Raw genomic sequence first — 27,989 nt, 5'->3', positions numbered from 1 at the left:
TTTGAGCAAAATGTTTACATTTATATTGAAATATACACTAAAACAGAATGAGTTATACTAGTCAATGAAACTTTGCCAAAGCAAAATCACAAACTTCCATTGGGGAGGTCCTGTCAGCTAGCAGCAGGGATCCCCAAGCAGGAACACCAAGAAGCCTGGGGGTCCCTCTCCAAAAAGCCTCCTTTCAAGAGGCCCCAACTCACTTCTCCCACATGCACCCACACGGATTTAGGAGCTTGGACATGCTCCTCATTTTCATATATTTTTAGTTCTTCTTCACTGCAATAAATATAAAGTTGGCAATGCTCATACACCACAGCACAGACAATATTTCAGGCTTTAGCATACAACTGTAAACAGTGACTAGGTTAAATTAAAAAAAAAAAAAAAAAGTAAGTTAAATTGGAATTTTTTTTTTTTTTAAAACAAAGACGACAAAATTCCTAAAAGCCGGGCATGAGCTACTCAAGATTTGTTTTGTTGGGTTAAGGTTTCTGAAAAAAGATTCTGGTTTAGGCAGATACCCTTGACAGTCCAAGTAGACCCAGGGTGGTAGCCAGAACACGGTCTACGGCAATTGAAAATACATGGGCTGGCAGACAACCTGCCCCAGATCAACCTTGGCAGTAAGTACATCTTCAAGCTGCCACATCTGAGATACGACCACAGACATCTTTAGAGTTCCATCACTGGCTGCCATCGTAGCAGGAATGCGTGGGCAAAGGAATAAAAATTTGCTGGGAGAGGAAGAGAATAGTATCTCTGCTAGCTGCCTGGAAAGTTGGCCCCTTAATCACAGTAACAACTAGGACATTTCACTTGGACAGTGCATTAAATTAATAGATTTTTTAAAAGTACAAAGACTAAGCACTAAGTTCTGTCACTGAAGCAAATTGGGATGTCAATCAAAGAAAAATAGATTATTTTTGCCTAAAGTAGTGCAAAGAAATCTGGCAAAAAAATGAAAGTGAACTCAATATCTGCACATCACTAATGGGGCAGAATCTTATTTAAAAGGCTAGTGGTTCAAATACTATTGCTTGAATAGCTCTGGTAGATATAAAATATAGTAACATCTGAGGTTTATACACATGAGCAGAGGAGCTGAAGACCAGCTCGTGAAGGGATATTTGATCTTCAGTCAAGAGAGAAGCTAAAAGCGCATGCTGCAGGAGTAACCTAATGGATTTATTTGGACTGTACTCCCACCGTCTGACAAACAGAAAAAGACCTGGATAGAAAACTGTCTTTCCACACACAAATATCTGGCTTAATTCTTCTTCCTATACAACTAAACCTCAGCTAAGAAAAAATCTCTTGTGAAAAACTCAACCTGGGCTACTAAAAAGGAATTTTTTAATATCGTAAACAAGTTTAGTAAACACCATGTGGATTTTCTGTTAATGAAGACATGACACATTCAGAAAAGTGTAGTTTCTTAAAAAAAGAACAAAGCCAAAAAACTTTCTAGAAAGAGACTTCCACGAGAAAAAAATGAGCCCAAGTTCTATCCCTCAATCAGAAATGGGTCTTAGCGCAAATCAGTAAGCCCTCTTCCAACACACAAAAGCACTGAAATTTGCCTTTTAAGTATGTCACTGAATTTGAACATTAAGCAGAATCACTGCAAAGCGTATTTTGATGGGTTACTTCAATACCCACCTGGTCCAGTTCAAAATATCTGTAGATCCAGTTTGTACATATTCCATAGGTATACTGATTAAACCATTATCCCATTATTTTTTAAATGGCAGTTCTTACAGCTCAAGCAAACATTAAGATCATAAAGAGCGCCTTGAAACAAATTCGCAGATAAAGTACGTTAATGAGACACCTTAAAAGTGAAACAAACCTAGTTCTTTTTTTACTAAAACAATGGGATAAAGGTAGTGTCTATGCTGAAGAGCAGCTTCACTTGTTTCCCCATGGAAAAAGGCCCCAAATTTTTGGATGATAATTTAAAAACTAAGCCAATAAGGCTAGGCGCAGCTCATGCCCATAATCCCAACACTTGGGGAGACCGAGGCCAGTGGATCACCTGAGGTCAGGAGTTTGAAAGCAGCCTGACCAACATGGTGAAACCGTCTCTACTAAAAAACACAAAAATTAGCCGGGTGTGGTGGCATGCGCCTGTAATCCCAGCTACGCGGGAGGCTAAGGCAGGAGAATCATTTGAACCCAGGAGGTGGAGGCTGCAGTGCACTGAGATCATGCCATCACACTCCAGCCTGGGCAACAACAGTGAAACTCCATCTCAAAAAAACAAAACAAAAAACAACTAAGCCAGTAAAAAAAAATGAATCTACATCTTAAGATATTATAAAACTTGAAATAATGTCAGGTGCTATGGAATGGGAAACAGAGTTCTGATTCCCCCACCCTCCAAAAAACTGTTAACAGGTTTTAAGGGAAAACCCAGAACTCTGAATATGAACAGCAATACACAGACTCTATATCACAGAACACCACACAAGAATGAGTTTTATAGCAGTACTATCATGAGAGTAACTGGCTGGAGACTATACTTCCAGCAATAGGGCTCCTAGGTCAAAAACGTGTTAAAAGTTTGTAATGTCAACAAGAACCAAGAAAGAAAAAAAGAAAAAAAAGGGGGGGATGAGGGAGAAGAGAGAGGAAAGGCTGCATGCACGGGTCTATTATAGACATGGTATTCAGCAGCATAAAAATAACACCCTCCAAAGAGTCCCCCTACTGGGGCAAAACCTGTTTTTCACTGCTAAGCATGGAAAAGATTAATAAAGCAGAACAAATTCACTTCCAACTTTAGCATCTTCCATATTTGAATGACTAGCATCTTCAACCTGATGCTACATGTTAAGAAAATATTCAGTATACATATGAATCTAAGCAACATAAAAACAAAAGGCTAAATTATGAACCTCAAAAAATTGGAAAAAACATGTTTTTAAAGCCAAGTAGGTATGATTCTGATGATTATTATAGAAGACATAATCCACAGAAATAAAGGCCAAGAAAAGAATCTTCATATTGTTCAGTATTTAAGCTTGATGTTGTCCTAGGAAAACAGTGATAACTCAATGTGTTACACGTACAACTAAAAAGTCCCCTTCTGGTTTCAAATGAATTTAAACAACAATCTTCCTTGGCTAATTTTTCTCCTTTGTCAAACAAACCTTCTATATACAGGACCAGTTTAAATCCCTCCTCCCCTTCAAACACTAGATATGAACATCCAGGAACATTCTACAATGCAAAGTGCCTTAAGAAAGAGAAGGATTCTGTAGTGCCAGTGACAGAACTGATCTGAGGAGGCTGAGATGCTATTAACACTGATGGGAGCCAGTCAAGCAATGGTGGTGTGTTTCTCCTCAGGTGTTTCCTCCAACAACTGCATGATCAGTTCATGCAGGGGTTTGCAGATCTTTGCGTAGCCCCCTCCTGTCAGATGCAGAAAATCAAACATGTCGTGGCAGGAGATGGCACCGTCCGAGTGCACAAAACCCCCGTCGGCATCCAGGAGCTGCACGTTGGCAAGCTTCGGCAGTGAAACCTTAAGGAGTTGGTTCACTTTGGCGTTCTTTTGCCTCAAAGGATTGGGTTTCTCACCTCGAGGTAACAAACCCTGGTGCAGAGCAGAAAACATTAAATTAGAAGATTCACTTATTTTTCTTTACTTATTATTTGTAACTTCAGATATTCCTGGAACATCTCCATTTGGTACTTTCTACACTTTTGATTTGTGAGACACTGGAAAATACTGGTTTGAATGAAAGCTGACCATTTCTTTTTAGTTTCTTCATGGGTTCCCTTACTCCTGTCCCTTAATTGTTGGTATGCTTCAGGTACCTGTCCTTTGGCCCACCGCTCTAAATATTTTAGCCAGATCTCTTCCTAGAGCTTCAGAATTACATAATGAACTTTCAGCTACAGAACCAAATTGAAACGTTCCTGAGGCACTGCCAACTGAACATATCCAAAAGCAATTCACTGAACTATGCTCTTCCTCTTTATCAACTGGTCATTCCAACATCTGCAAGTCTCTCATCCCATATATCTCATCTATTTATCATTAAATTACTCAACTGTTGCATTCTAAATGTCATTTTCTTTTCTCCATCCCGACTGTATACACTGCTATAGCTCAGGAACTTATCTCCAATCATCCTAATCAATATGAAATCTCCTGATTGGTCTTCAATACTTCTAAACAAGGATGTGTGGATAGAAGATGGTATGGGGAGGCCGGGCACGGTGGCTCAAGCCTGTAATCTCAGCACTTTGGGGGGCCGAGGCAGGTGGATCAAGAGGTCAAGAGATCAAGACCAACCTGGTCAACATGGTGAAACCCCATATCTACTAAAAATACAAAAAATTAGTTGGGCATGGTGGCGCGTGCCTATAATCCCAGCTAATCAGGAGGCTGAGGCAGGAGAATTGTCTGAATCCAGGAGGCGGAGGTTGCAGTGAGCCGAGATCGCGCCATTGCACTCCAGCCTGGGTAACAAGAGCGAAACTCCGTCTCAAAAAACAAACAAACAAACAAAAAAAAGAAGATGATATGGGGAAGGACAAAACCAGTAAGATACTAAGATACATTAGAGAAGAGGTCCACAGAAGTATGATAAACTGCTTCCACCTCAAGATTCTCTATATTCACATATCCAATGTTGTCTGCCATCAATCCATTCTCTATTTGGCTGTCAGAATAATCTAGCTCATAGATACATGCCATCTATTAATGCCACATGGAACCTAAACCATAATATACCATGAGAAAGACAGGTGGAATGAATGCTGTCTTGATTAATCAGAGCCATATAATATCTGTGCCCTAAAACAGAGAGATGTGTCTTAAATTCATTTTTAACTTCTAAGTTAAAATACTACTAAATACGTTAAATACTACTGATCCTTCCACCCTGGAATAACCCTGGAATAACTGTTTTATTTTGTCTCCTTGTAACTCTTTTCCAATTGCATATATACTAGGATTAGGCATGAGATACCATGCCCAGCTAAGCAACTCTAAATATAACATACACATTAATATTCCAACTTTTCACTTAAATACACTATAAAGTCTGTTTTCACATAGCCCTCGTAATTGTAATGTGATTGCTGCTATCATATTCAATGCCTTATGTAATCATTTTCTTGATACTACTATTTAGGTTATTTCCAATGTTTTAGTATTATAGATAACACCATAATTAACATTTCTGTATATCCAATTTTTTTTGTGTGTGATGGAGTCTCACTTTTGTTGCCTAAGCTAGAGTGCAATGGCGCAATCTCGGCTCACTGCAACCTCTGCCTCCTGAGTTCAAGCGATTCTCCTGACTCAGCTTCCCAAGTAATCCCATGCCTGGGATTACAGGCATGTGCCACCATGCCCAGCTCATTTTGTATTTTTAGGAGAGATGGGGTTTCTCCATGTTGGTCAGGCTGGCCTCGAACTCCCAACCTCAGGTGATCCGCCCGCCTCAGCCTCCCAAAGTGCTGGGATTATAGGCATGAGCCACTGCATCTGGCCTGTATATCCAATTTAAAAACAAAGAATATGGAGGACTTACTCAGCAACATTCATACAACAAGTATTTCCTAAGCAACTACTACGTACTAGTTACTGTACTTCACAGGTGGACTCTCTTTTTTTTTTTTTTTTTTGAGACGGAGTTTCGCTCTTGTTACCCAGGCTGGAGTGCAATGGCGCGATCTCGGCTCACCGCAACCTCCGCCTCCTGGGTTCAGGCAATTCTCCTGCCTCAGCCTCCTGAGTAGCTGGGATTACAGGCATGTGCCACCATGCCCAGCTAATTTTTTGTATTTTTAGTAGAGACGGGGTTTCACCATGTTGACCAGGATGGTCTCAATCTCTCGACCTCGTGATCCACCCGCCTCGGCCTCCCAAAGTGCTGGGATTACAGGCTTGAGCCACTGCGCCCGGCTGCTACAGGTGGACTCTTAACAACACAATCCTTTCTAGAATAAGGCAGGTATAAACAAGTACCTCAACAAGTAAATGAAATGCCATGTAATAAAAAAGGTCTGGCTCCCCAGCAACTGTGTAAAAAATCCAAACACCCCAACAGCATACAAATTCCTACATGACCTGTGTGGACTCTTTCTCCTAACCATCCCAGGCTCAAACTTTATGCTGCCTCCTCTGCTCACCAAACACATACATGTACAAGCCTTTGCTCGTTTTATTTTTCTGTAATACCTTCTTTTCCCTATTTGTCTGGAAACCAATCAACTCTTTAAATGCAGATGTCCACTTGTGTTAAACACGTTTTCACCTTACTCCAAACAGTATAATCCTCTATGTTGTAGTCTCCATACACTAAACTGTGAGCTCCTTGAGAGAAGAACTATGCCTTACTCATTTTTGTATGCTCGAGAACTAGGATAGTGCCTTGTACATGGTGATTCTCAGGTTTTCTGAATAAATGACTATCTTCTTAATACTATCTCACTAAAGAACTAAATTTGTATCAGATTTTACTAAAAACATGCTTCAAATTGAACTAAGAATATCTACAGCTAGACTTTTATACTGAAACAGACAGCTATTCACCTTTGAGACCATGAAGATTTAATGCTTTAATTCTACAAAAGGGCAGCACCTTTCTGTTCAGGGTACAACTATAAATTATCAATTTTCTTGCTAATGAAACTTTTAATGTTTTAGAGAAGATTAGAATGCCTATTCTAATATACCACCTTTAACATATTAGCAGCAGAACCGGACACCTCTAACGTAATCCAACTATAGGTCTAATAAAAAGACTCAGGATTAAAACAAATTTCATGTGCAATTGTGCAAAAATTATGGAGGAAATAAAAAAGGGTTACTGAGGCACCAAATGGTTTCTATACTTCTAAACAAGGATGCATGGATAGAAGATGGCCCCACAGCTGGTATGGGGAATGACAAAACCAGTAAGATAATAAGATACATTAGAGAAAAGGTCAATAGAAGTTACGATAAACTGCTTCCACCTCAAGATTCTGTATATTCATGAGCAATCACATTTCTAAAAAGATTCCTCAGCTGACCTAAAGATATCAAACTTTCTACCCACCAAAGACTACATACCAATACAATGATTTTGGCCTGTGGCTGCCTTGTGTTGATAAGTTTTACGATGGCCTCAATCCCACCAGCTACCTCTTCTGCCGTATTTTCGTGGTTGTTTGTTCCTACCCAGACAACAATGACCTGTAATTGAACAAAGAAAAAAAGGGGGAAAGGAGATAAATACCCAGGAATAAAGGAATGTCCAACATTCAGATGAAAATCTTATTTTTTCTTTCTGGGATGGGGTCTCAATCTATCACCCAGGCTGGAGTAGAGTGGCACGATCTCAGCTCACTGCAACCTTCACCTCCTGGGTTCAGGCGATTCTCCTGCCTTAGCCTACCGAGTAGCTGGGACTACAGGCATGCACCGCTACGCCCAGCTAATTCCTGTATTTTTAGAAGAGACCAGGGTTTCACCAGGTTGCCCAGGCTGGTTTTGAACTCCTGACCTCAGGTGTTCCATCCGCCTCGGCCTTCCAAAGTGCTGGGATTACAGGTGTGAGCCACCACACCTGGCCAATCATCTTATTTCGAAAAGCAAGAAAGGAAAGAAACTTTTCAAATGTTGTTGGCTAACTTCAACTGGGCAGCTATCTTACTAAATTTTCTCTTTTTTTTTTTTTTTGAGACGGAGTTTCGGTCTTGTTACCCAGGCTGGAGTGCAATGGCGTGATCTCGGCTCACCGCAACCTCCGCCTCCTGGGCTCAGGCAATTCTCCTGCCTCAGCCTCCTGAGTAGCTCGGATTACAGGCACGTGCCACCATGCCCAGCTAATTTTTTGTATCTTTAGTAGAGACGGGGTTTCACCATGTTGACCAGGATGGTCTCGATCTCTCGACCTCGTGATCCACCCGCCTCAGCCTCCCAAAGTGCTGGGATTACAGGCTTGAGCCACCGCGCCCGGCTAAATTTTCTCTTAAGAGAGACAGTGTCATGCATGCTACATTGCCCAGGCTGGTCTTAAACTCCTGGGCTCAAGCCACCTTCTCTCCTTGTAATCTCAGCACTTTGGGAGGCCAAGTGTGAGCCACCATACTCAGCCAGGACAGACATCTTAATGGACTGATTTACCCCTCATATCATATACCAGGTTAAATTCCAAGTGCAATAACACTTAAGTAGCAAAATTATACTAGGAGGACACAAGAGAATTATATCATCATGCAGCAGGGAAGCCAATTTCTCAAAATCCAAAACATTATACAAAAAAGATTAATAAATTTAATTGCATAAAAATTAAACCTGGCCTGGCACAGTGGCTCACATCTATAATCTCAATGCTTTGGGACACTGAGATGGGAGGACTGTTTCAGCCCAGGAGTCCAAGGCTACAGTGAGCCATGGTTCTGCCAATGCACTCCAGCCTGGATGACGTGGCAAGACCCTGTCATGGTATAAATACACAGGTACACTCAAGGAAAAGAGTCACAGAGGTGGAGGCTGGATGCAATTTTAACAAGTTTTTCTCTTTATTTATTTTTGAACCAAGAGTCTTGCTTTGTTGATCCTGGCTCACTGCAACCTCCATCTCCTGGGCTCAAGTGATTCTCCTGCCTCAGCTTCCTGAGTAGTTGGGATTACAGGTGTGTGCCACCATGCCTGGCTAACTTTTGTATTATTATTATTATTTTTTTTTTACTAGAGACAGGGTTTCACCATTTTGGCCAGGGTGGTCTTGAACTCCTGGCCTCAAGTGATCTGCCTGCCTCAGCGTCCCAAAGTGCTAGGATTACAGGCCTAAGCCACCACACCCTTCCAACAAGTTTTTCTCTTTAAAGAAAAAAAAAAAAATCAGAGTCTGGCATAGTAGCTCAAGCCTATAATCCCAGTATTTTAGGAAGCTAGGGCGGGAGGACTGTCTGAGGCCAGGAGTTTGAGACCAGCCTGGGCAACATGGCAAGACCAAGATCCTCTCTACAAAAAGAAATTTAAAAATTAGCTGAGCATGGTGTCACATGCTTGCAGTCCTAGCTATTCGAGGGGCTGAGGCCATACGGTCATCTGACTCCAGGAGTCTGCGGTTACAGTTAGCTATAATCATGCCACTGTATTCTAGCTTGGGCAACAGAGAGAACCTGTCTTAAACAAACAACTTTCAATGAAAGCATGTTTTGTGAGGGCTCAGCTTTTGTTCTTTTTTGGGAGTTGAAACAATTATACACAGTGTGCCAATTCAGAGTATTTATGTTGTGATAAGGTATTGGGTAGAGGTGTTCATTTGTTCACATCTGCTTCTAATTTTCTTCAGAAGAACTCGAAGGCCTTGATTGCCAATTTGTTTATATGCTTAAACAGATCCAAAATTACTTCCTGAAGTTTATCATGGCTCTGCTTCCACGGCCCACCTCTGAGCAGTTTTCCCCTCACACTGTCCAAGGTCTATGCATTCCATAGAATAGCATACCTCATTAGCATCAAATCTCTTCCTTCAACTGAAGAAGATAATTGTAAGAATTACAAATACAACCCAATAGGCAGACAATTCACTAGTTTCTTAATTATATATTTTGATACATTCTTAAGCAATGACTGTACTTAAAGAGGCATTAAACAAATAGTGAAACAGGGCTTTAAAGAAGCAATTTTTTTTTAACTACCAGTTTCAGACAATTTAATTATCTGAAAAAGACTTAAGATTGATGAGATTCTTTAATAAGTTTCACTTCACCTTAGGCTTAATATTCTCCAGTTCTCCATTCTTTAGTCTCCACAAAACATGTCTTGTTGTATCTCCCCCAATTCCAAAATTCAGTGCATGAAGTGGGGAAAAAAGCTCTCGCCATATCTTAAAAAAAAAAAACAACAAAACAAAACTTGATTTAGTTTAGCTAAAACTAGTGGAAAGTTTAATCTTTCAGTGTTGCAAGGCATTAGAAATAATTTCCATTTTCTGTATTCAAAGGTAATACTGCAGTAGTGTGACACTCACTGTCTACAGGCTTTGAAGATGCCACTGTGTAATTCAGTTCTTAATGTAGCCTTATGTCTCAGCTCAAAAAATGAGTCACAACTCAATCTGATACCCCCTAAAACGTACCAACATTCATTCGTTCATTCATTTATTCATTTATTTAGAGATGGAGTCACCCTCTGTGGCCCAGACTGAAATGCAGTGGCGTGATCTAAGCTCACTGCAGCCTCCACCTCCCCAGGTTCCAGTGATTCTCCTGCCTCAGTCTCCCTACACAGGCATGTGCCACCACGCCTAATTTTTTTTATGTTTTTAGTAGAGGTGGGGTTTCACCATGTTGGCCAGACTGGTCTCGAACTCCTAACCTCAGGTGATCTACCTGCCTTGGCCTCCCAAAGAGCTGGGATTACAGGCGTGAGCCACAGCACCCGGCGAGGTACCAACATTTATAATTAAGCTGCCAACTCAACAAACTCTCCTTTCCACTTATTCAACTAAAGAAACAAGGTGAAGTAAAAACAAGAGATGAAGAAATTTAGAGTCCTAGAGCTAAAAAGAAATAAGGTTATCTTTTCTTTTAAATTTCCCTTGGCGCTGGGCATAGTGGCCCATGCCTGTAATCCCAGCACTTTGGGAGGCTGAGGGGTGTGGATCATTTGAGGCCAAGACTTTGAGACTAGCCTGGCCAACACGGTGAAACCCCATGTCTACTAAAAATACAAAAATTAGTCAGGCATAGTGGCACATGCATATAATCCCAACTACTTGGGAGGCTGAGGTATGAGCATCTCTTGAGCCTGGGAGGTAGAGGTTGCAGTGGGCTGAGATTACGCCAATCATTCCAGCCTCGGCGACAAAGTGGGACTCTGTCTCAAAATAAATAAAATAAAATAATAAATTTCCTATGGAAGAATGCCTAACCCTAAAAGACTGGGAATAGATTACTACAAAAATACATAAAATAAGAAAATGGCAAAATATAAATAAGAATAACTAGGATAAATATATATCAGAAAATACAAATAGGAAATAGTAAGATACAAACAATAATAACTGAAAATCTGACTAGACCAAATAAGCTTCTCAGAAACTAGAGTAAAAGAGGAAGTTTCATTATAAACAATGCTTCATATCAGAACATATCCAAATTAAAAGAAAAGAAAATCAGATTAGGTAGCTTGGATTTCTCTTATACCCTCAATTACAGCTTCTCTAGGAGTCACAAATAAGTTTGTAAGTTCAGCTCAGAATGAAAGTCTGTTAGTAATGAATGCATATACGTGAGTAGCCAAAAACCACCTTCACCCCTTTCACCTTTACCTCATATTGCTGCATCAACTGCACCATGGAGTCTCCCACAAACAGTACATCAGGCTCTTTGTCTTTACAGTCCAAAACAAATCTGTTGTGCTGGTTTGAAGAAGAAAGAAAAATTAGTAACTGGCACTTCTGGCTGGCTGTGGTGGCCCATGCTTCTAACCTCAGCATTTTGGGAGGCCAAGGCAGGAGGATCACTTGAGGTCAGGAGTTTTGAGATCAGCCTAGGTAATATACCAAGATCCCATCTCTACAAAAACCATTTTTTTTTTAGGCCGGGCGCGGTGGCTCAAGCCTGTAATTCCAGCACTTTGGGAGGCCGAGGCGGGTGGATCACGAGGTCAAGAGATCGAGACCATCCTGGTCAACATGGTGAAACCCCATCTCTACTAAAAATACTAAAAATTAGCTGGGCATGGTGGCGTGTGCCTGTAATCCCAGCTACTCAGGAGGCTGAGGCAGGAGAATTGCCTGAACCCAGGAGGCAGAGGTTGCGGTGAGCCGAGATCGCGCCATTGCACTCCAGCCTGGGCAACAAGAGTGAAACTCCGTCTCAAAAAAAACAAACAAACAAAAAAAAAAAAATTTTTTTTTCTGAGATAGGGTCTGGCTCTGTCACTCAGGCTGGAGTACAGTGGTGCGATCTTGGCTCACTGCAACCTCTGCTTCTGGGGCTCAAGCCCTTCTCCCATCTCAGCCTCCTGAGTAGCTGGGACTACAGGCTCATGCCACCACACCTGGCTAATTTTTTTGTATTTTTTTTTTTTTTTTTAGAGACAGAGTTTTACCATGTTGCCCAGGCTGGTCTTGAACTCCTAAGCTGAAGCAATCTGCCCACCTCAGTCTTCCAAAGTGGTGGGACTACAGGTGTAAGCCACATACCCAGCCAAAATAATTTTTTTTTTTAAATGAAAACAGAAACTTATTTATTTTCCTGTGAGACTTCTTGGCCTATAAACAACAGCTGTCCAGCCAGTTACTGTTGTTAAACATTTTATTCGTCTAACCTTAAAGCTTATTCCTCTCATTCTATAAATGAACTGTTTGAACTTTCTTCTCACCCTTACCATACTGATCATTTTAGTACTTCCAAGAAACCTAGAATACTGAAACAAGAATAGAAAAATACATTTAACATGCTGTTTAAAGTTTATCTTTCCTCAAACTTTTATTAAGAAAATTACAGATACAGAGAAAAGTTGACATAGTACAATGAACATATATACATCTGCCTTTTATGTTCAACTAATAGTATTTTCCCATTTGCTTTATCTCTATGTATGCGTGCATGTTTGCTGAACTGTTTGTGAAGTAAAATGCAAAAATCATGATTCTTCACCCTTAATCAGCATGCATCTCCTAAGAGTAAGGACATCTTCTTATAAAACCACAAACAACAACAACAAAAAGTAAAAGAAAACCACAAACTATTATCACAACTAGGAAAAGAAACAATAATCCCATAACATCTAATATTCAGTCCATATTCAATTTTTCAGATGGCTCCAAGACTTGGATAAAGTATTGTATCATTTTTTTCAACTATGATCCAATTAGGATACATGTATTTTATTTGCATGCAGACTTTGAAAATATCTGGTAACTTCCAAACGTGAGACACTGGCAAACTAGGACTCCATCCTTTTCAGTCAAATGCAAGTTTATAAACAGTAATCTCCTCCCAGAATGCCTCTTCTTGTTCTCAAGGAATGAGACACTTTTTAAAATGGATTTTGGCCAGGTGTGGTGGCTCAGGCCCATAATCTTAACACTGTAGGAGGCCAAGGTGGGAGGATAGCTTGAGCCCAAGCATCTGAGACCAGCCTGAACAACATCTTGAGACCCGAGGGAGGGGAAAGGGGCGAAAAGGGAAAAAGGGGGCAAAGGGGAAAGTGGAAAAAGGGGAAAGGGGAAGGGGAAAGGGAAAGGAAAGGAGAGAGAAAAAGAAAAAACAAAATACATTTAACCCATCAATGCTAAAGGACACAGTTTAAATTTTTATTTTTATTTTATTTTACTTTTTGAAGACGGAGTCTCACTCTGTCACTCAAGTTGGAGTGCAGTGGCTCAATCTCAGCTCACTGCAACCTCCACTTCCTAGGTTCAAGCAATTCTTGTGCCTCAGCCTCCCGAGTAACTGGCATTACAGCTACCTGCTACCATCCCCAGATAATTTTTGTATTTTTAGTAGAGATGGGGTTTCACCATGTTGGTCAGGCTGGTCTCGAACTCATGACCTCAGGTGATCCACCTGCCTCGGCCTGCCGAAGTTCTGGGTAATCAGGTGTGAGCTACCACGCCCAGCCAGTTTAAACTTTTATATTCATCCCTGAAACAAATTTACACAATGCTCTAGGTCTGCAATCAAGGTCCAGGAAGAGGCCTACTGTCTTTTTCCCCCCCTACAGATGGAGACTTGCTATGTTGCCCAGACTGGACTGAATTCCTAGACTCAAGTGACCCTCCTGCCTTAGCCTCCCAATTGGCAAGGACTACTACAGGTGTCCACTATCATGCCTAGCTTTCCAATGCTGTCTCTTTTTCACAAACTCTACATTCAACTTTGTTTCCCTTAGGAATTAAGAGTTAGTATTTAAGTATTTCTGTTGACAATACCAATGCAGATGAGGCTGTGGTAAAACTCAGATATTCGGTCACAAGTAAAGTGTACAGTGACAAAAACACTTCTGGAAGTAATTTTACAGATTATGAAAACACCTCTGGCCAGGTGTGGTGGCTCAGGCACATAATCCCAGGCCTTTGGGAGGCCAAAGTGAGAAGATCACATGAGCTCAGGAGTTTAAGACCAGCCTGGGCAACATGGCAAAACACCATCTCTAATTAAACATACATACATATATGTAAAAAGAAAAAGAAAATACTTCCTCTTTTAGGGTGACAAGATTAAGGAAAGCTTTTTCCTTGATTCCATATTTTGTGCAAACACCTTTGAAAAATTACTATTTCAGTAAATATTTTTAAACTGAGGAGATACAATGATACAATTGTTTCTATATTTTACAGAGACGGGGGTTTTACCATGTTTCCCAGGCTGGTCTCGAACTCCTGAGCTCAAGCAAGAATGATGACCAAGAATCAAAAGTTTAGTGAACAGGTGTTTTTTCCTATCACATCAACTCCCTATTGCAGGTACTATAGTACACACTACCTTTTTTTTTGAGATTTTGAGACAGGGTTTCACTCTGTCACTCAGGCTGGAGTACAGTGGCAGCTGTGAGTGACAGCTCAATTGCTGCCTCAACCTCCCAGGCTCAGGCTGGAGAGGCCTTAGGTGATCCTCTGTGCCTCAGCCTCAGGTGCATTTCACCACATCCGGCTAATTATTTTTTGGCATTTTTTTGTAGAGATGGGTATTGCAATGTTGCCCAGGCTGGTCTGAACTCAAGCGATCCACTCACCTCTGCCTCCCAAAGTGCTGACATTACAGGCCTGAGTCACCACACCTGGCCTCAACTACTTTTCGACACCAATAAAATAGCGCGGGTTTATAGTCATGGAGCTTAAGACTGCTATGGTAAAGGTTCTTGTACTTTTATCCTGAAGTATAATAGTTGTAATAAATTTGGAAAAATAGAAAGGACCAAAACAACACATCTATAACTCTACCACCTTAACCTAGTAACTATGACCATACTTGAGTATTTTCTCATCCTTTTTCATGTTCTCTGTTACCCCTTTTACACAGTTTAAGCATTATGTACACCTCTTTCTGGCTCAGTATGTCTGGGGCCAGAAAAACCAACATTCAAATTCTAACTTACCTACTTTCTAGTCCAGTGATCTTAAGCAAGTATATAATTTGAGTCCTGGTTTTAACATCTGCTGGCAACTCCATTTTAAAGCTGTTAAAGTTTCCCAGCTATCGTCTGGCATGCACTAGGTACCTGATAAATGCAGCCATTATAGGTGCACTTTAAACATCATACTAGAAACATTTTATATATATATATTTAGAGTTGGGATTTCACCGTGTTGGCCAGGATGGTCTCCATCTCTTGAGCTTGTGATCTGCCTGCCTCGGCCTCCCAAAGTGCTGAGATTACAGGCGTGAGCCACCACGCCTGGCCCAGGAAACTTTCTTCTATGTACCAACATAGTTTTTAGTAGTTAACTTTTAATGATCATATATTCTTTTTCTGAGACAAGGTCTCACCCTGTTACCCACAGTGGAGTGCTGTGTATGATCATAGCTTACTACAGCCTCAAATTCCCAAACTCCAGTGATTCTCCTGCTTCAGCCTCCCCAGTAGTTGGGACTACAGGTACACATCACCATGCCCAGCAATTTTTCTTTTCTCTGTATCTTTTGTAGAGTCAAGGTCTTGTGTTTCCTAGGCTGCACTTCTGGCCTCAAACAATCCACTGGCCTCAGCCTCCCAAAGTGCTGGGACTACAGGTATGAGCCACTGCACCTGTAATACTCTACTGAATGTACTCAACGACACATTTTTATTTGCTTTTTTGAGAGGTAAGGGGAATGAGGGTCTGTGTTGCCCAGGCTGGTCTTGAACTCCTGGACTTAAGTAATCCTCATGCCTCAGCCTCCTGGGTAACGCTCTTCTTTCTGTGGACAGACTTGCCAGTGGCCTCCTACTTTTTGTGAATCTAGTATGATAAAGGGATATTTACCTATTTTCTTTTTCCTATGTTGGAAACTCTTAGGTCAAAGGAAATTTTTATGGATTTTTGGACATATTTCCAAACTCCTTTTTTTTTTTTTTGGAGACAGAATGTCTCTTTCTGTCACCCAGGCTGGACCTCTAGCCTCCACTCCCAGGTTCAAGCAATTCTCCTACCTCAGCCTCCCAAGTAGCTGGGATTACAGGCAAGTGCCACCACACTTGGCTAATTTTTTTATTAGTAGAGACAGGGTTTTACCATGTTGCCCAGGCTAGTCTCAAACTCCTGACCTTGGGTGATCCACCTGCCTCGGCCTCCCAAAGTGCTGGGATTACAGGAGTGAGCCACCTCGCGGGGCCCCAAATTCTTAACAAAAGGGCTATATACCAATCTATAAGGACTCCAGCAATATGTTAGAACTGGTTTTACTGTACTTGCACCTGAATTAGATATTAACATCTCTCTTTCTCCTTCCTTTTTTTTTTTTTTGAGACGGAGTTTCGCTCTTGTTAGCCAGGCTGGAGTGCAATGGCGTGATCTCGGCTCACTGCAACCTCCACCTCCTGGGTTCAGGCAATTCTCCTGCCTCAGCCTCCTGAGTAGCTGGGATTACAGGCACGCGCCACCATGCCCAGCTAATTTTTTGTATTTTTAGTAGATACGGGGTTTCACCATGTTGACCAGGATGGTCTCGATCTCTTGACCTCGTGATCCACCCACCTCAGCCTCCCAAAGTGCTGGGATTACAGGCGTGAGCCACCGCGCCCGGCCCCTCTTTCTCCTTCTAATGTTTTTCTAATTTGCACTTCTTAGAAACAAAGTTAAACACTTTCTGTCATGTCTATTGAAATACCTATTAGTTCCTTTAGGGTATTTTTATTGATAACAAAAGACATCTATGTTTCATCTATAATATATACTGTGTATATTTTCCTTAGTCTGCTGCTGAGCCTTATTTTTCTGGTTGATATGTTATGATATGATTTCTATTATATTTGCCAAGTCTTTCAACATTACCCTTAAAAAAAACTTTTAGGCGGGGCACAAGGTGGCTGACACCTCTAATCCCAGCACTTTGGGAGGTCGAGGTGGGTGGATCACCTGAGGTCAGGAGTTCAAGATCAGCTTGACCAACATGGCAAAACCCCATCTCTACTAAAAAAAAAAAATAGAAAAATTAGCTGGGCATCGAAGCGGGTGCCTGTAATCCCAGTTATTCAGGAGGTGGAGGTTGCAGTGAGCCAAGATCATGCCTCTGCACTCCAGCCTGAGTGACACAGTTAAGACTCCATCTCAAAAACAAAACAAAACAAAAAACTCCTTTTTATTATGGAAAATATCAAATGTACACAAAAACAGAGAGAATGATACCTCCATTCAGAGAGAACAAAACCCCATGAATCCATAACCAGCTATAGCAATCACTTAATGTATGGCCTGTATTATTTCAGTCATACCCCCCACTCCATCACCAGATTATTTCGAAGTAAACTTAGGATATATCATTTCAAGTATAAATATTTCAGTATGCAATGCTTAAAAGATTTTTTTTTTTTTTTGAGATGGAGTTTCGCTCTTGTTACCCAGGCTGGAGTGCAATGGCGCGATCTCGGCTCACCACAACCTCCGCCTCCTGGGTTCAGGTAATTCTCTTGTCTCAGCCTCCTGAGTAGCTGGGATTACAGGCATGCACCACCATGCCCAGCTAACTTTTTGTATTTTTAGTAGAGACGGGGTTTCACCATGTTGACCAGAATGGTCTCGATCTCTTGACCTCGTGATCCACCCGCCTCGGCCTCCCAAAGTGCTGGGATTACAGGCTTGAGCCACCGCGCCCGGCCCCTAAAAGATTTTTTAAAGTCAGGCATGGTGGCTTATGCCTGTAATCCCAACACTTTGGGAGGCTGAGGCAGGAGGATCACTTGGGGCCACGAGTTCAAGATCATCAGCCTGGACAATATATAGTGAGACCCTGACTCCACAAAAAATAAAAAAAAAATTAGCTTGGCATGGTGGCGTGTACCTGTGGTTCTAGCTACCTGAGAGGATGAGGTGGAAGGATCACTTAAGCCTGGGAAGCCAAAGCTGCAGTAAGCCGTAATGGTACCACTGCACTCAGCATGGTTGACAGAGCGAGATTCTGTCTCCAAAATATTTTTAAGATATTTTCGTTATGTTTTTTCTTACATTTGATTGATTTTTCTCCAGCCAGTGCTCATTAAAGCCTATTAGCTTAAGACAAGAATAATGAAGGTATCTAATTTAGTTACTACTCCCCACCCCTCCCCTTTTAAAATAAAAATAGAAGTAGAGAGGAGATCTCACTAGGATTCTCAGGCTTGTCTTGAACTTCTGGGCTCAAACGATTCACCTGCCTCAGCTTCCCAAAGTGCTGGGATTACAGGTGTGAGTCACGACTCCTGGTCTAGTTACTACTTTTCATAAAGGCATAAATGATCTACATGCCCATCAAAAAGAAAATGGGCAAATCAACTGTGGTACACTTTTTTTTTTTTTTTTTTTTGAGATAAGGTCTCAGTCCGTCTCCCAGGCTGTAGTGCAGTTGCACAATCACAGTTCATTGCAGCCTTGATATCCTTAGCTCAAGTGATCCTCCCTGCCTTGGCTTCCCAACATGCCTTGGCCTCCCAAAGTGCTGTAATTACAGGCATGAGGCACTGCATACTGCCCTATCTTTAAAAAAAAAATTATTGGGACAACAGGAGAAATCTAAATATGGTCCCTAGATTAATAGCATTATATCAACATTACATTTCCTGATTTTAATAACTATCCTATAGTTATTCAAGAAAAGTCCTTGTTCTTAAGAAAACATGTTGAAAGATTCAGAAGTAAAGGGAAATGAGTGGAAATGCTTCAGAAACAAAAACACTATGTTAGTATATACAAATAGATACAGACACAGTGGGGTGTGTGAGGGCTCATGCCTGTAATCCCAGTACTTTGGGAAGCCAAGAGAGGCAGATCACTTGAGGTCAGAAGTTTGAAACCACCCTGACCACCACGGCGAAACCCCGTCGCTACTAAAAATACAAAAATTGGCTGGGCGTGGTGAATCCCGGCTGCTTGGGAGGCTGAGACACGAGAATAGCTTGAACCAAGTGGCAGGGGGATGAAAGTTGCAGTGAGCCAAGATTGCACCACTGCACTCCAGCCTGGGCAAGAGTGAGACTGTTTCAAAAAACCAACCAAACAAACAAACAAACAAAATAGATACAGACACAATAAGTAGGCAGATGTGGACCGGGCTTAGTGGTTCCCGCCTGTAATACCAGCACTTTGGGAGGCCGAGGCAAGTGGGTTGTAAGGTCAGGAGTTTGAGACCAGCCTGACCAAAATGGTTGAAACTCTTTATCTACCAAAAATACAAAAATTAGCTGGGCGCATTGGCGAGTTCCTGTAATCCCAGCTACTTGGGAGGCTGAGGCAGGGGAATTGCCTAAACCCAGGAGGTGGAGGTTGCAGTAAGCTGAGATCATGTCACTGCACTCCAGCCTGGGAGACAAGAGCGAGACGCTGTCTCAAAAAACAAACAAACAATAATAATAATCAGGCAGATGTGGTAAAATGTTAACAACTGGGGAGTCTAGAAACTGTTAGAAATTTAGAAAGAAGATGGAGACTTCTTTCTAAATTTTGTAACGTTTGTGTTGTTTTGAAATTACCACAAAATAAAAAATCTTTAAATATTTCCTAGTTCCAACATCAGATTGGTGACCAGGCAGGACATTTGTAACATTACATTTTTACTTACAGTAACAAATTATTGTTGACTATTAAAATCCCCCGTTGTACAACCTGTCACAGGATTAAAGTTTGTTTGTTTGTTTTTTAAACGGCCCCTTTGGTCAAAAAAACCTCAAAAAAATTGAAGAAGCCAGGCATACTTATGTGTCACTTGTCTCAGCTACATAGGAGGCTGATGTGGGGATCACCTGAGCTCTGCAGTTTGAGGCCAGCCTAGGCAACACACTGAGACTCTGTTTCAAAAACCAAAACAAAACAGACAAAAAACTGGAGAGACTCAACTCATGTGAATGATACACATGCACTTCCTTTTACCTGAGACATCCATCGGTCATCTCCTTGAATATCTTCTGCTGCATGAGGAATAGCTGCTGGGTTTGAGTCTCCTTGGCTCATTCTACACCTGAGAAAAAATGTCATGTCATGTTTCATTTATTAACAGGAACGTTTGTTACCACTTAAATATTATTATACACATCAGGCTTTAAATTTAAGTTTTACTGTGCTTTTGCCCAGAAACCAAACAACTGGGGTTTACTTTCTGTAGAGACGAATTCCAGAACATGCCAGCTTAAGTTCTCTATATAACATCAGTAAACTGCCACACAGCTTTGAGTATGACTTAGTTGCAGTGCATTACATTTAAAAAATCTCCTCCAAGTCTATACTTTATATTAGTTTTTCATGATTATATGTTACCGTAAGTTCTAAGTGACACAAAGAGTTAGACACAGTACAATAAAATCTACATCGGAGGCTTTTCATACATCGGAGGCTTTTCAGCTGTTAGGAGTTACACACTTAAGAATTACTCCGGCAAAAAACTTAAAAAAAAAAAAAAAAAAAAAAAAGAATTACTATGGCAATGATTACAATCCACTGGTTACTAAACCTCACATGGATGACTGTAGCACAGATTATGACAAAAGCAGTCATAGACCTTGGCAAATTACAAATGTTTACTAGGTATTTTTATTTTTGATAGGTTTCCACTAAGAAAATTTTAGTGATGAGTCCAAATATGTCATCTAACAAGTAAAATTCAGCAAAATTGGAATAGAATGACAAACTAGACTACTTTCGACAAATTCTGGAGAATACATACTAGAAACATTAGGTTCCAAATGCAAAGGCCTATGAAAAAGAAAAAAATTGGGGTTTTGTGGCTTATAGAAAAGGAGGTCATCTTCTATTTAAGCAATCTTTTTCTTTCCCTTGCCATCCTCACATACAGCTAAGCTTTCTCAGAAAGACTAAGTTATATTCATTCAATATACATATTAACTGAGTACCCAAAACATACAAGGTAGTTTTTTAGACTCACAAAGTATCAAGTCTGAAACATGAAAGCATACCTTCTTCACTTATGAAAAGTAAATTACAGAAGCAAATAATGATAATACAAATTATGCAAACAAATTAGCTCAGTTCTAAATGATACTAGAATATCACCATGATATCAAAAAAATTATCGGCCAGGTGCAGTGGCTTATGCCTGTAATCCAATCCCAGCACCTTGGGAAGGCCAAGGCAGGTGGATCGCTTGAGGTCAGGAGTTCAAGACCAGCCTGGCCAACATGGTGAAACCCATCTTTACAAAAAATACAAAAATTAGCCAGGTGTGGTGGAGCACACCCGTAAGTGAGAATTGCTTGAACCTGGGAGGTGGTAGTTGCAATGAGCCAAGATTGTGCCACTGCACTCCAGCATGGGCAACGGAGCAAGACTTCATCTCAAACAACAGCAACAAAACAACATTAATTTAAACAATGTGGGAGGTTTGCTTTTGTTTTTAAACCAATACAACATTCTATACTTTCTACAGAACTTTATCTGTCTAGCTTCAATTCTAGGCTTAAATCTGGCTATTCAAGTTAAAACTTACACGTTAGTTAATAAAAGTGTTTTGAGACAGGGTTTGGTTTTTGTTTTTGTTTTTTTTTTGAGGTGGAGTCCCCGCCTGAAGCCAGGCATGCACCGCAATGTCCAGCTAATTTTTATATTTTTCTTTTGTGCAGACGAAGTTTCGCCATGTTGCCCAGGCTGGTCTCGAACTCTTGAGCTCAGCCTAGAATCCTGCCCAGCCTAGAGTCTTTTTGAAATACACCCCATTACGTACACATTTATATATAAACATGTGAATTACTATTCATGTGAATGTTAAATTATAGTGAAGCCTATTTTTTCCTTTTATAGATAAGGAAACTTTTTTTTTATTAAGTTCTTTTAAAAGTTCTAACACTTCAGTCAGGTATGGTGGCTCATGCCTCTAATCTCAGCACTTTGGGAGGCCAAGGCAGGAAGATCACTTGAGTCCAGGAGTTTGAGACTATCCTGGACAACATAACGAGACCCCATCTCTACAAAAAATTGAAGAAATTAGCCTGGCATGGTGGTGTCTATAGTCTCAGCTACTCAGGAAGCTGAGTCAGGAGGATCACTTGGGCCAGGCACGGTGGCTCACCTGAGGTCAGGAATCCAAGACCAGCCTGGCCAACACGGTGAAACCCCATCTCTACTAAACACACAAAACTTAGCTGGCTGTGGTGGCACGTGCCTGTAATCTCAGCTACCTAGGAGGCTGAGAAATGACAATCGCTTGAACCTGGGAGGTGGAGGTTGCAGTGAGCCAAGGTCGTGCCACTGCACTCCAGCCTGGGCAACAGAGTGAGACTGTGAAGAAAAAAAAGAAAAGACCATATGAAACAATGATACGCTGTGCGTGGTGGCTCATGCCTATAAACCCACATTTTGGGAGGCCAAGGAGGGAGGATCACTGAGATCATGAGTTTGAGACTAGCCTGGCCAACATGGTGAAACCTTGTCTCCACTAAATTAGCCGGGCAAGGTGGCACATACCTGTAATCCCAGCTATTTAGGAGGCTGAGGCATGAGAATTGCTTGAATTCTGGAAGTGGAGGTTGTAGTGAGCAGAGATCACACCACTGCACTCCACCCTGAGTGACAGAGTGAGACTCCAACTCAAAGAAAAAAAGAAGATAAATTCTAATTTACTAAGTCGTTTCATTTATACTTTCCACCACTACTATCCAAATTTAATGTCATTCTGACAACCCAAGCAAAACACTTCCAACTCAAGCCTAAATTTCTTCATGGGAAAATAAAAAACGCATACAGAGGCATATAGATAGAGAAACCAAAGAACCAAATTTCACTTATCTGAAGCTACAAAGCAGGTAGAAATGGAAGGTCACAAAATATTCCTAATTGTTTTTTTTTTTCTTTTTGAGACCGAGTTTTGCTCTTGTTGCCCAGGCTGGAGTGCAACGGTACAATCTCAGCTCGCTACAACCTCCGCCTCCTGGGTTCAAGCGATTCTCCTGCCTCAGTCTTCCCAGTAGCTGGGATACAGGCATGCGCCACCACACCTGGCTAATTTTGTATTTTTAGTAGAGATGGGGTTTCTCCATGTTGGTGAGGGCAGTCTCCACCTCTCACCCGGAGTCTCACTCTGTTGCCCAGGCTGGAGTGCAGTGGCATGATTTCAGCTCACTGCAACCTCCACCTCCCAGGTACAAGCGATCTTCCTTCCTCAGCCTCCCGAGTAGCTGGGACTACAGGCACATGACACCATGCCCAGCTAATTTTTATATTTTTAGTAGAGATGGGGTTTCACTGTGTTAGCCAGGATGGTCTCGATCTCCTGACCTCATCATTCACCTGCCTCGGCCTCTCAAAGTGCTGGGATTACAGGCGTGAGCCACCCTGCCTGGCCCATCTTTCTTCTTCTTTAGCTATGAATAAAGTGATCCTTCTTCCCCTACGATGGCAAAGTATCTCAGCAAAACTTTGTTTCTTTGTGCCTTCTGACTCCGATTTTGTATTATTTTGCCAATCAAAATCTTATACTACAAAGTAGCTTTCAGTTTTTACTGATGCCCATGACTTGGTAACATTTTTAAACACCAGGAAAAGAAAAACTGAGCCACAAACTCATACAATCTCATCTTTAAGAACAAGGCTGGAAATGCACAACTTAGAAGAGTATGCAAATAGAGAATTCAAATATTTTGGAAATTAAACTGCTGTGGCTGGGCACAGTGGCTCATGCCTGTTATCCCAGCACTTTGGGAAACCAAAGCAGGTGGACTGCTGAGCCGGGAAGTTTGAGACCAGCCTGAGTAGCATGGTGAATGGTGAAACTCTGTCTACAAAAAACACAATTAGCAGCCGGGTGCGGTGGCTCAAGCCTGTAATCCCAGCACTTTGGGAGGCCGAGGCGGGTGGATCACTAGGTCGAGAGATCGAGACCAACCTGGTCAACATGGTGAAACCCCGTCTCTACTAAAAATACAAAAAATTAGCTGGACATGGTGGCGCGTGCTTGTAATCCCAGCTACTCAGGAGGCTGAGGCAGGAGAATTGCCTGAGCCCAGGAGGCGGAGGTTGCGGTGAGCCGAGATCGCGCCATTGCACTCCAGCCTGGGTAACAAGAGCGAAACTCTGTCTCAAAAAAAAAAAAAAAAACACAATTAGCTGGGGGGTGTGGTGTGCCACTACACTCCAGCCTCAGCGACAGAGCGAGACCACGTCTCAAAAATAAAAAATAAACTGGGTTTTTTTTTTTTTTGAGATAGACCTCACTGTGTTGCCCAGGCTGGAGCACAGTGGAGAAATCATGCTCACTGCAGTTTCCACCTCCCACACTCAAGCCATCCTCCTGAATAGCTGCCTGACTTTTTTTTTTGTAGATGGAGATCTCACCATATTGCTCAGGCTGATCTCGAACTCCTAGGCTCAAGTGATCCTGCGGCCTTGGCCTCCCAAAGTGCTGGAATTACAGGCATGAGTCATCGCACCCAGCCAGCTGTGTTTTGTTGTCCTGTCCCCGCCCCCAACAGGGTTTCAGTCAGTCATTAGCTGGAGTACAGTGGCATGAACACAGCTCACTGCAGCACTGATCTCCTGGGCTCAAGTGATCTTCCCATCTCTTCCTTCCAGAGTAGCTGGGACTACAGGTGCACCCTACCACACATGGCTAATTTTTAAGTTTTATAGAGACAAGGTCTCGCCATGTTGCTCAGGCTCCAACTGTTGTATTCTTTCCAATTAAAATGAAGAATTTGGCTCACGCCTGTAATCCCAGCACTCTGGGAGGCTAAGGCTGGCGGATGAACAGGTCAAGAGATCAAGACCATCCTGGCCAACATGGCAAAACCCCCCTTCTAGTATGCAAAAATTAGCTGGGCATGGTGGCACGAGCCTGTAGTCCGAACGACTCGGGAGGCTGAGGCAGGAGAATTGCTTGAACCCGGGAGGCGGAGTATGCAGTAAGCCGAGATCATGCCACTGTACTACAGCCTGGCCACAGAGTGAGACTCTCTCTCAAAAAAATAAAAAATAGTCCGGGCGCGGTGGCTCACTGTAATCCCAGCACTTTGGGAGGCCAAGGTGGGCGGATCATGAGGTCAAGAGATCGAGACCATCCTGGTCAACATGGTGAAACCCCGTATCTACTAAAAATACAAAAAATTAGCTGGGCATGGTGGCACGTGCCTGTAATCCCAGCTACTCAGGAGGCTGAGGCAGGAGAATTGCCTGAACCCAGGAGGCAGAGGTTGCGGTGAGCCGAGACCGTGCCATTGCACCCTAGCCTGGGTAACAACAGCAAAACTCCGTCTCAAAAATAAATAAATATTAAATAATACAATAAACAAAATGAAGAATTAGCTGTTCTTACAGCCACATAAAAATAAAGTAAGAATGAACTAAGAGCTACCCTGTGGTAGGACACAAACGTCTGAGTGACTCTGGGTTTCCTGCCTCAAGTACAGGGTAATATTGTACGTAACAAAGTCATCTTCAGAATCATGAAGCTGCCACGAATAACTTTTTTTTTTTTGAGACGGAGTTTCGCTCTTGTTACCCAGGCTGGAGTGCAATGGCGCGATCTCGGCTCACCGCAACCTCCGCCTCCTGGGTTCAGGCAATTCTCCTGCCTCAGCCTCCTGAGTAGCTGGGATTACAGGCACGTGCCACCATGCCCAGCTAATTTTTTTGTGTTTTTAGTAGAGACGGGGTTTCACCATGTTGACCAGGATGGTTTCGATCTCTCGACCTCGTGATCCACCCGCCTCGGCCTCCCAAAGTGCTGGGATTACAGGCTTGAGCCACCGCGCCCGGCCTTTTATTTTTTTAAAGTACCAACAGGGAGGGATTCCACTCCTGTCTTACCTTTCTGATTCATAATAATCTCATGTGTCAAGTCATTAACTTTAAGATCACAAAAAGAGGCAACAGCAAGCTCAGTAAGAAAAACCAAGCAGAGGCCAGGTGCGGTGGCTCACACCTGTAATCCCAGCACTTTGGGAGGCCTAGGCGGGTAGATAACTTGAGGTCAGGAGTTCAAGACCTGCCTGGCCAATATGGTGAAACCCCACCTCTACTAAAAAGTACAAAAATTAGCTGGGTGTGGTGGCACATGCCTGTAAGCTTGAACCCGAGAAGCAGAGGTTGTAATGAGTAGAGACAGTCCAACTGTACTCAAGCCTGGGCGACAGAGTGAGACTCCGTCTCAAAAGAAAAAAAAAAAAGAAAGAAAAGAAAAAGAAAAACCAAGTAGAATGCAAATGAAAACTCTGAAGAACAAGTTTTGTTAATTTGCTACAACAAACTGTACTCCAGGGGAAGCTTTGCTGTCCATTAAAGTGAGTTCTCTGGGAAGATGATGAATAACTGACTTGCACGATTTTCCTGCCTTTTCTATATTCTCTACTTACTATGACAATACAGCACTAGAATTTCCAGGTGTTTATACCAGCATAGTGCAGTGTATCTAATGAGAAACCAGTTCCAACCCATTATAAATTCTCAAGCTGAGTTAGAGGTTTTAGATTCAGAGTCTTTCCACTCAGACCTAATACTCTCCACTTTGTGTCAGAGGGAATGGGGTGTGGTAATTCTGAAGAGGAAGGTGGCCCTCATCCTCAATACCCTGCCTCCGTGGGCAAGGGGGTGGGTTCTCCAGTCCAGCACCTCCATAATTTATGATCAAATGCCCAAGTCAACAAACTAATGCACAGTGATTTCCTACTCCTCCCCACAAGGAGGCAACCTTTATGTCAGAACAATGTGCCCAGACAAGGCAAAGACAATCTTACCCACTTTCCACTTTCTCTGCACCTCGCCCAAACCCTCCCCGTCATTTCAAGCTGCACAAAATGAGGTCCTAGAACGAATCCGGGTGGTCTTTCCTTTCTCTACGGGTAAGCTCTACAAAGAGGCGAAAGCTCCGAGTGTTAGTGTTCCGTGAAGTTAGTGTATAAATTCTCAAAAGCAACGCTGGCCTGCGAGCTATGAAAAGCAGAAGCATGAGTCACCATGCAACGGGTCAAGCAAACCTGTAGACCAGCAGGCACGGATCTGGCAAACGCACGGTGAGCCAGGGAAAAAACATCCCCCCAAACCTCTCCGCTGACAGGTTTATCCAGCTGGCTGACCTTGGGCAGGTCACCAGCCGCTCCGAGCACATTCATGTCTAAGATGAGATGCGGGCTGGAGAGCCTTCCAAGAAATACTCCCTTGCAAGAGGCGGTCTATGCACCTTTTGAATAAACACAACCTAAGAGGCAACGGAGAAGTTTCTAAAGAGTTGAAATTTTCCAACAAAAAGAGGAGGGAAAAGTGATCGTAAAAACACAACGGAGTAACTGGCTTTGGCCTCCGACCAGAAGCGAGGGGAGAGAAGGGTGAGAAGTTCGACCACCGGGACGGAGGGAAAAGGCAGCAGCTGAGACTCGGGCGGGAGCTGCGGCGCCCAGGACGAGCTGGGGTGCGCGAGGCCTACCGCGGGTGGGCTGGGCAGGGCGGGGCACACGCCGCGCTACCCTCCCGGGAAAGGCGGTAGAGGCGCCGGCCGGCGGCTGAGAGTCGACAGCTTTCGGGGTGGGATGCCGGGAAAGGGCTCTCAGGGCAAAGACGAGCTGCGCGGGCGGCAAGGAGGCAGACGCCGGGCCAGCAGAGAAGGCGCGCGCGAGGCCCCCCGAGAGGTTGGGGTGGCACGAGGGGGAGGGGCAGCAAGGGTGGGGGAGGGGAGGTCGCGGGCCTCTCACAATAACACCTCGCAGCCCCTTCCGACCCCCGCCTCTAAGCCACCGGTTCTCCGCGACCCTGGATGCACTCACTGAAGTAGAGGGTCCGTGCGGGCCCCAAGCAGCTGAGGCGTCGGCGGGTGGCACGTCTGTCGCTCGCTCGATCCCGGCGGCCCCGCTCCGGCGCGTCCCTCCTCCGGCCCCAGCACCAGCAGCAGCGCCTCCACTTCCGGTT

At 42.8% G+C, this 27,989-nt stretch overlaps 1 protein-coding gene across 2 annotated transcripts; it reads right to left on the bottom strand.

Moving 5' to 3' along the window:
- Nucleotides 1-27,987, bottom strand: PAFAH1B2 (platelet activating factor acetylhydrolase 1b catalytic subunit 2). Of its 2 annotated transcripts, XM_010334511.3 has the most exons (7): nucleotides 27,848-27,987; nucleotides 27,164-27,285; nucleotides 20,019-20,106; nucleotides 11,298-11,387; nucleotides 9,735-9,851; nucleotides 7,082-7,204; nucleotides 1-3,604 (listed from the first exon to the last, which is right to left on the bottom strand). In XM_010334511.3, the coding sequence occupies exons 2-7, from the start codon at nucleotides 27,193-27,195 to the stop codon at nucleotides 3,326-3,328; spliced, it is 729 nt and encodes a 242-aa protein (XP_010332813.2). In that variant the 5' UTR covers nucleotides 27,196-27,285; nucleotides 27,848-27,987; the 3' UTR covers nucleotides 1-3,325. The 2 variants fall into 2 exon arrangements, with proteins under 2 accessions (XP_010332813.2, XP_003923711.1); XM_003923662.4 differs by lacking the exon at nucleotides 27,164-27,285 and having other exon boundaries at nucleotides 27,848-27,986.
- Nucleotides 27,988-27,989: the final 2 nt, after the last annotated feature.

This window comes from Saimiri boliviensis, chromosome 6 (assembly GCF_048565385.1).
Source record: "Saimiri boliviensis isolate mSaiBol1 chromosome 6, mSaiBol1.pri, whole genome shotgun sequence".
Classification (NCBI taxonomy): Eukaryota; Metazoa; Chordata; class Mammalia; order Primates; family Cebidae; genus Saimiri; species Saimiri boliviensis.
The sequence above is the reverse complement of the archived record's forward strand: the minus strand, read 5'-3'. Positions and strand labels throughout refer to the sequence as shown.

Coding starts and splice junctions, on each gene's coding strand:
- PAFAH1B2 (XM_010334511.3), bottom strand. CDS start 27,195: ATGTGCTCGGAGCGGCTGGTGACCTGCCCAAG. Junction 11,388..20,018: donor ATGACCGATGGATGTCTCAG/GTAAAAGGAAGT, acceptor TCTTCAAACCAG/CACAACAGATTTGTTTTGGA. Junction 3,605..7,081: donor AGGCCAAAATCATTGTATTG/GTATGTAGTCTT, acceptor GCTCTGCACCAG/GGTTTGTTACCTCGAGGTGA.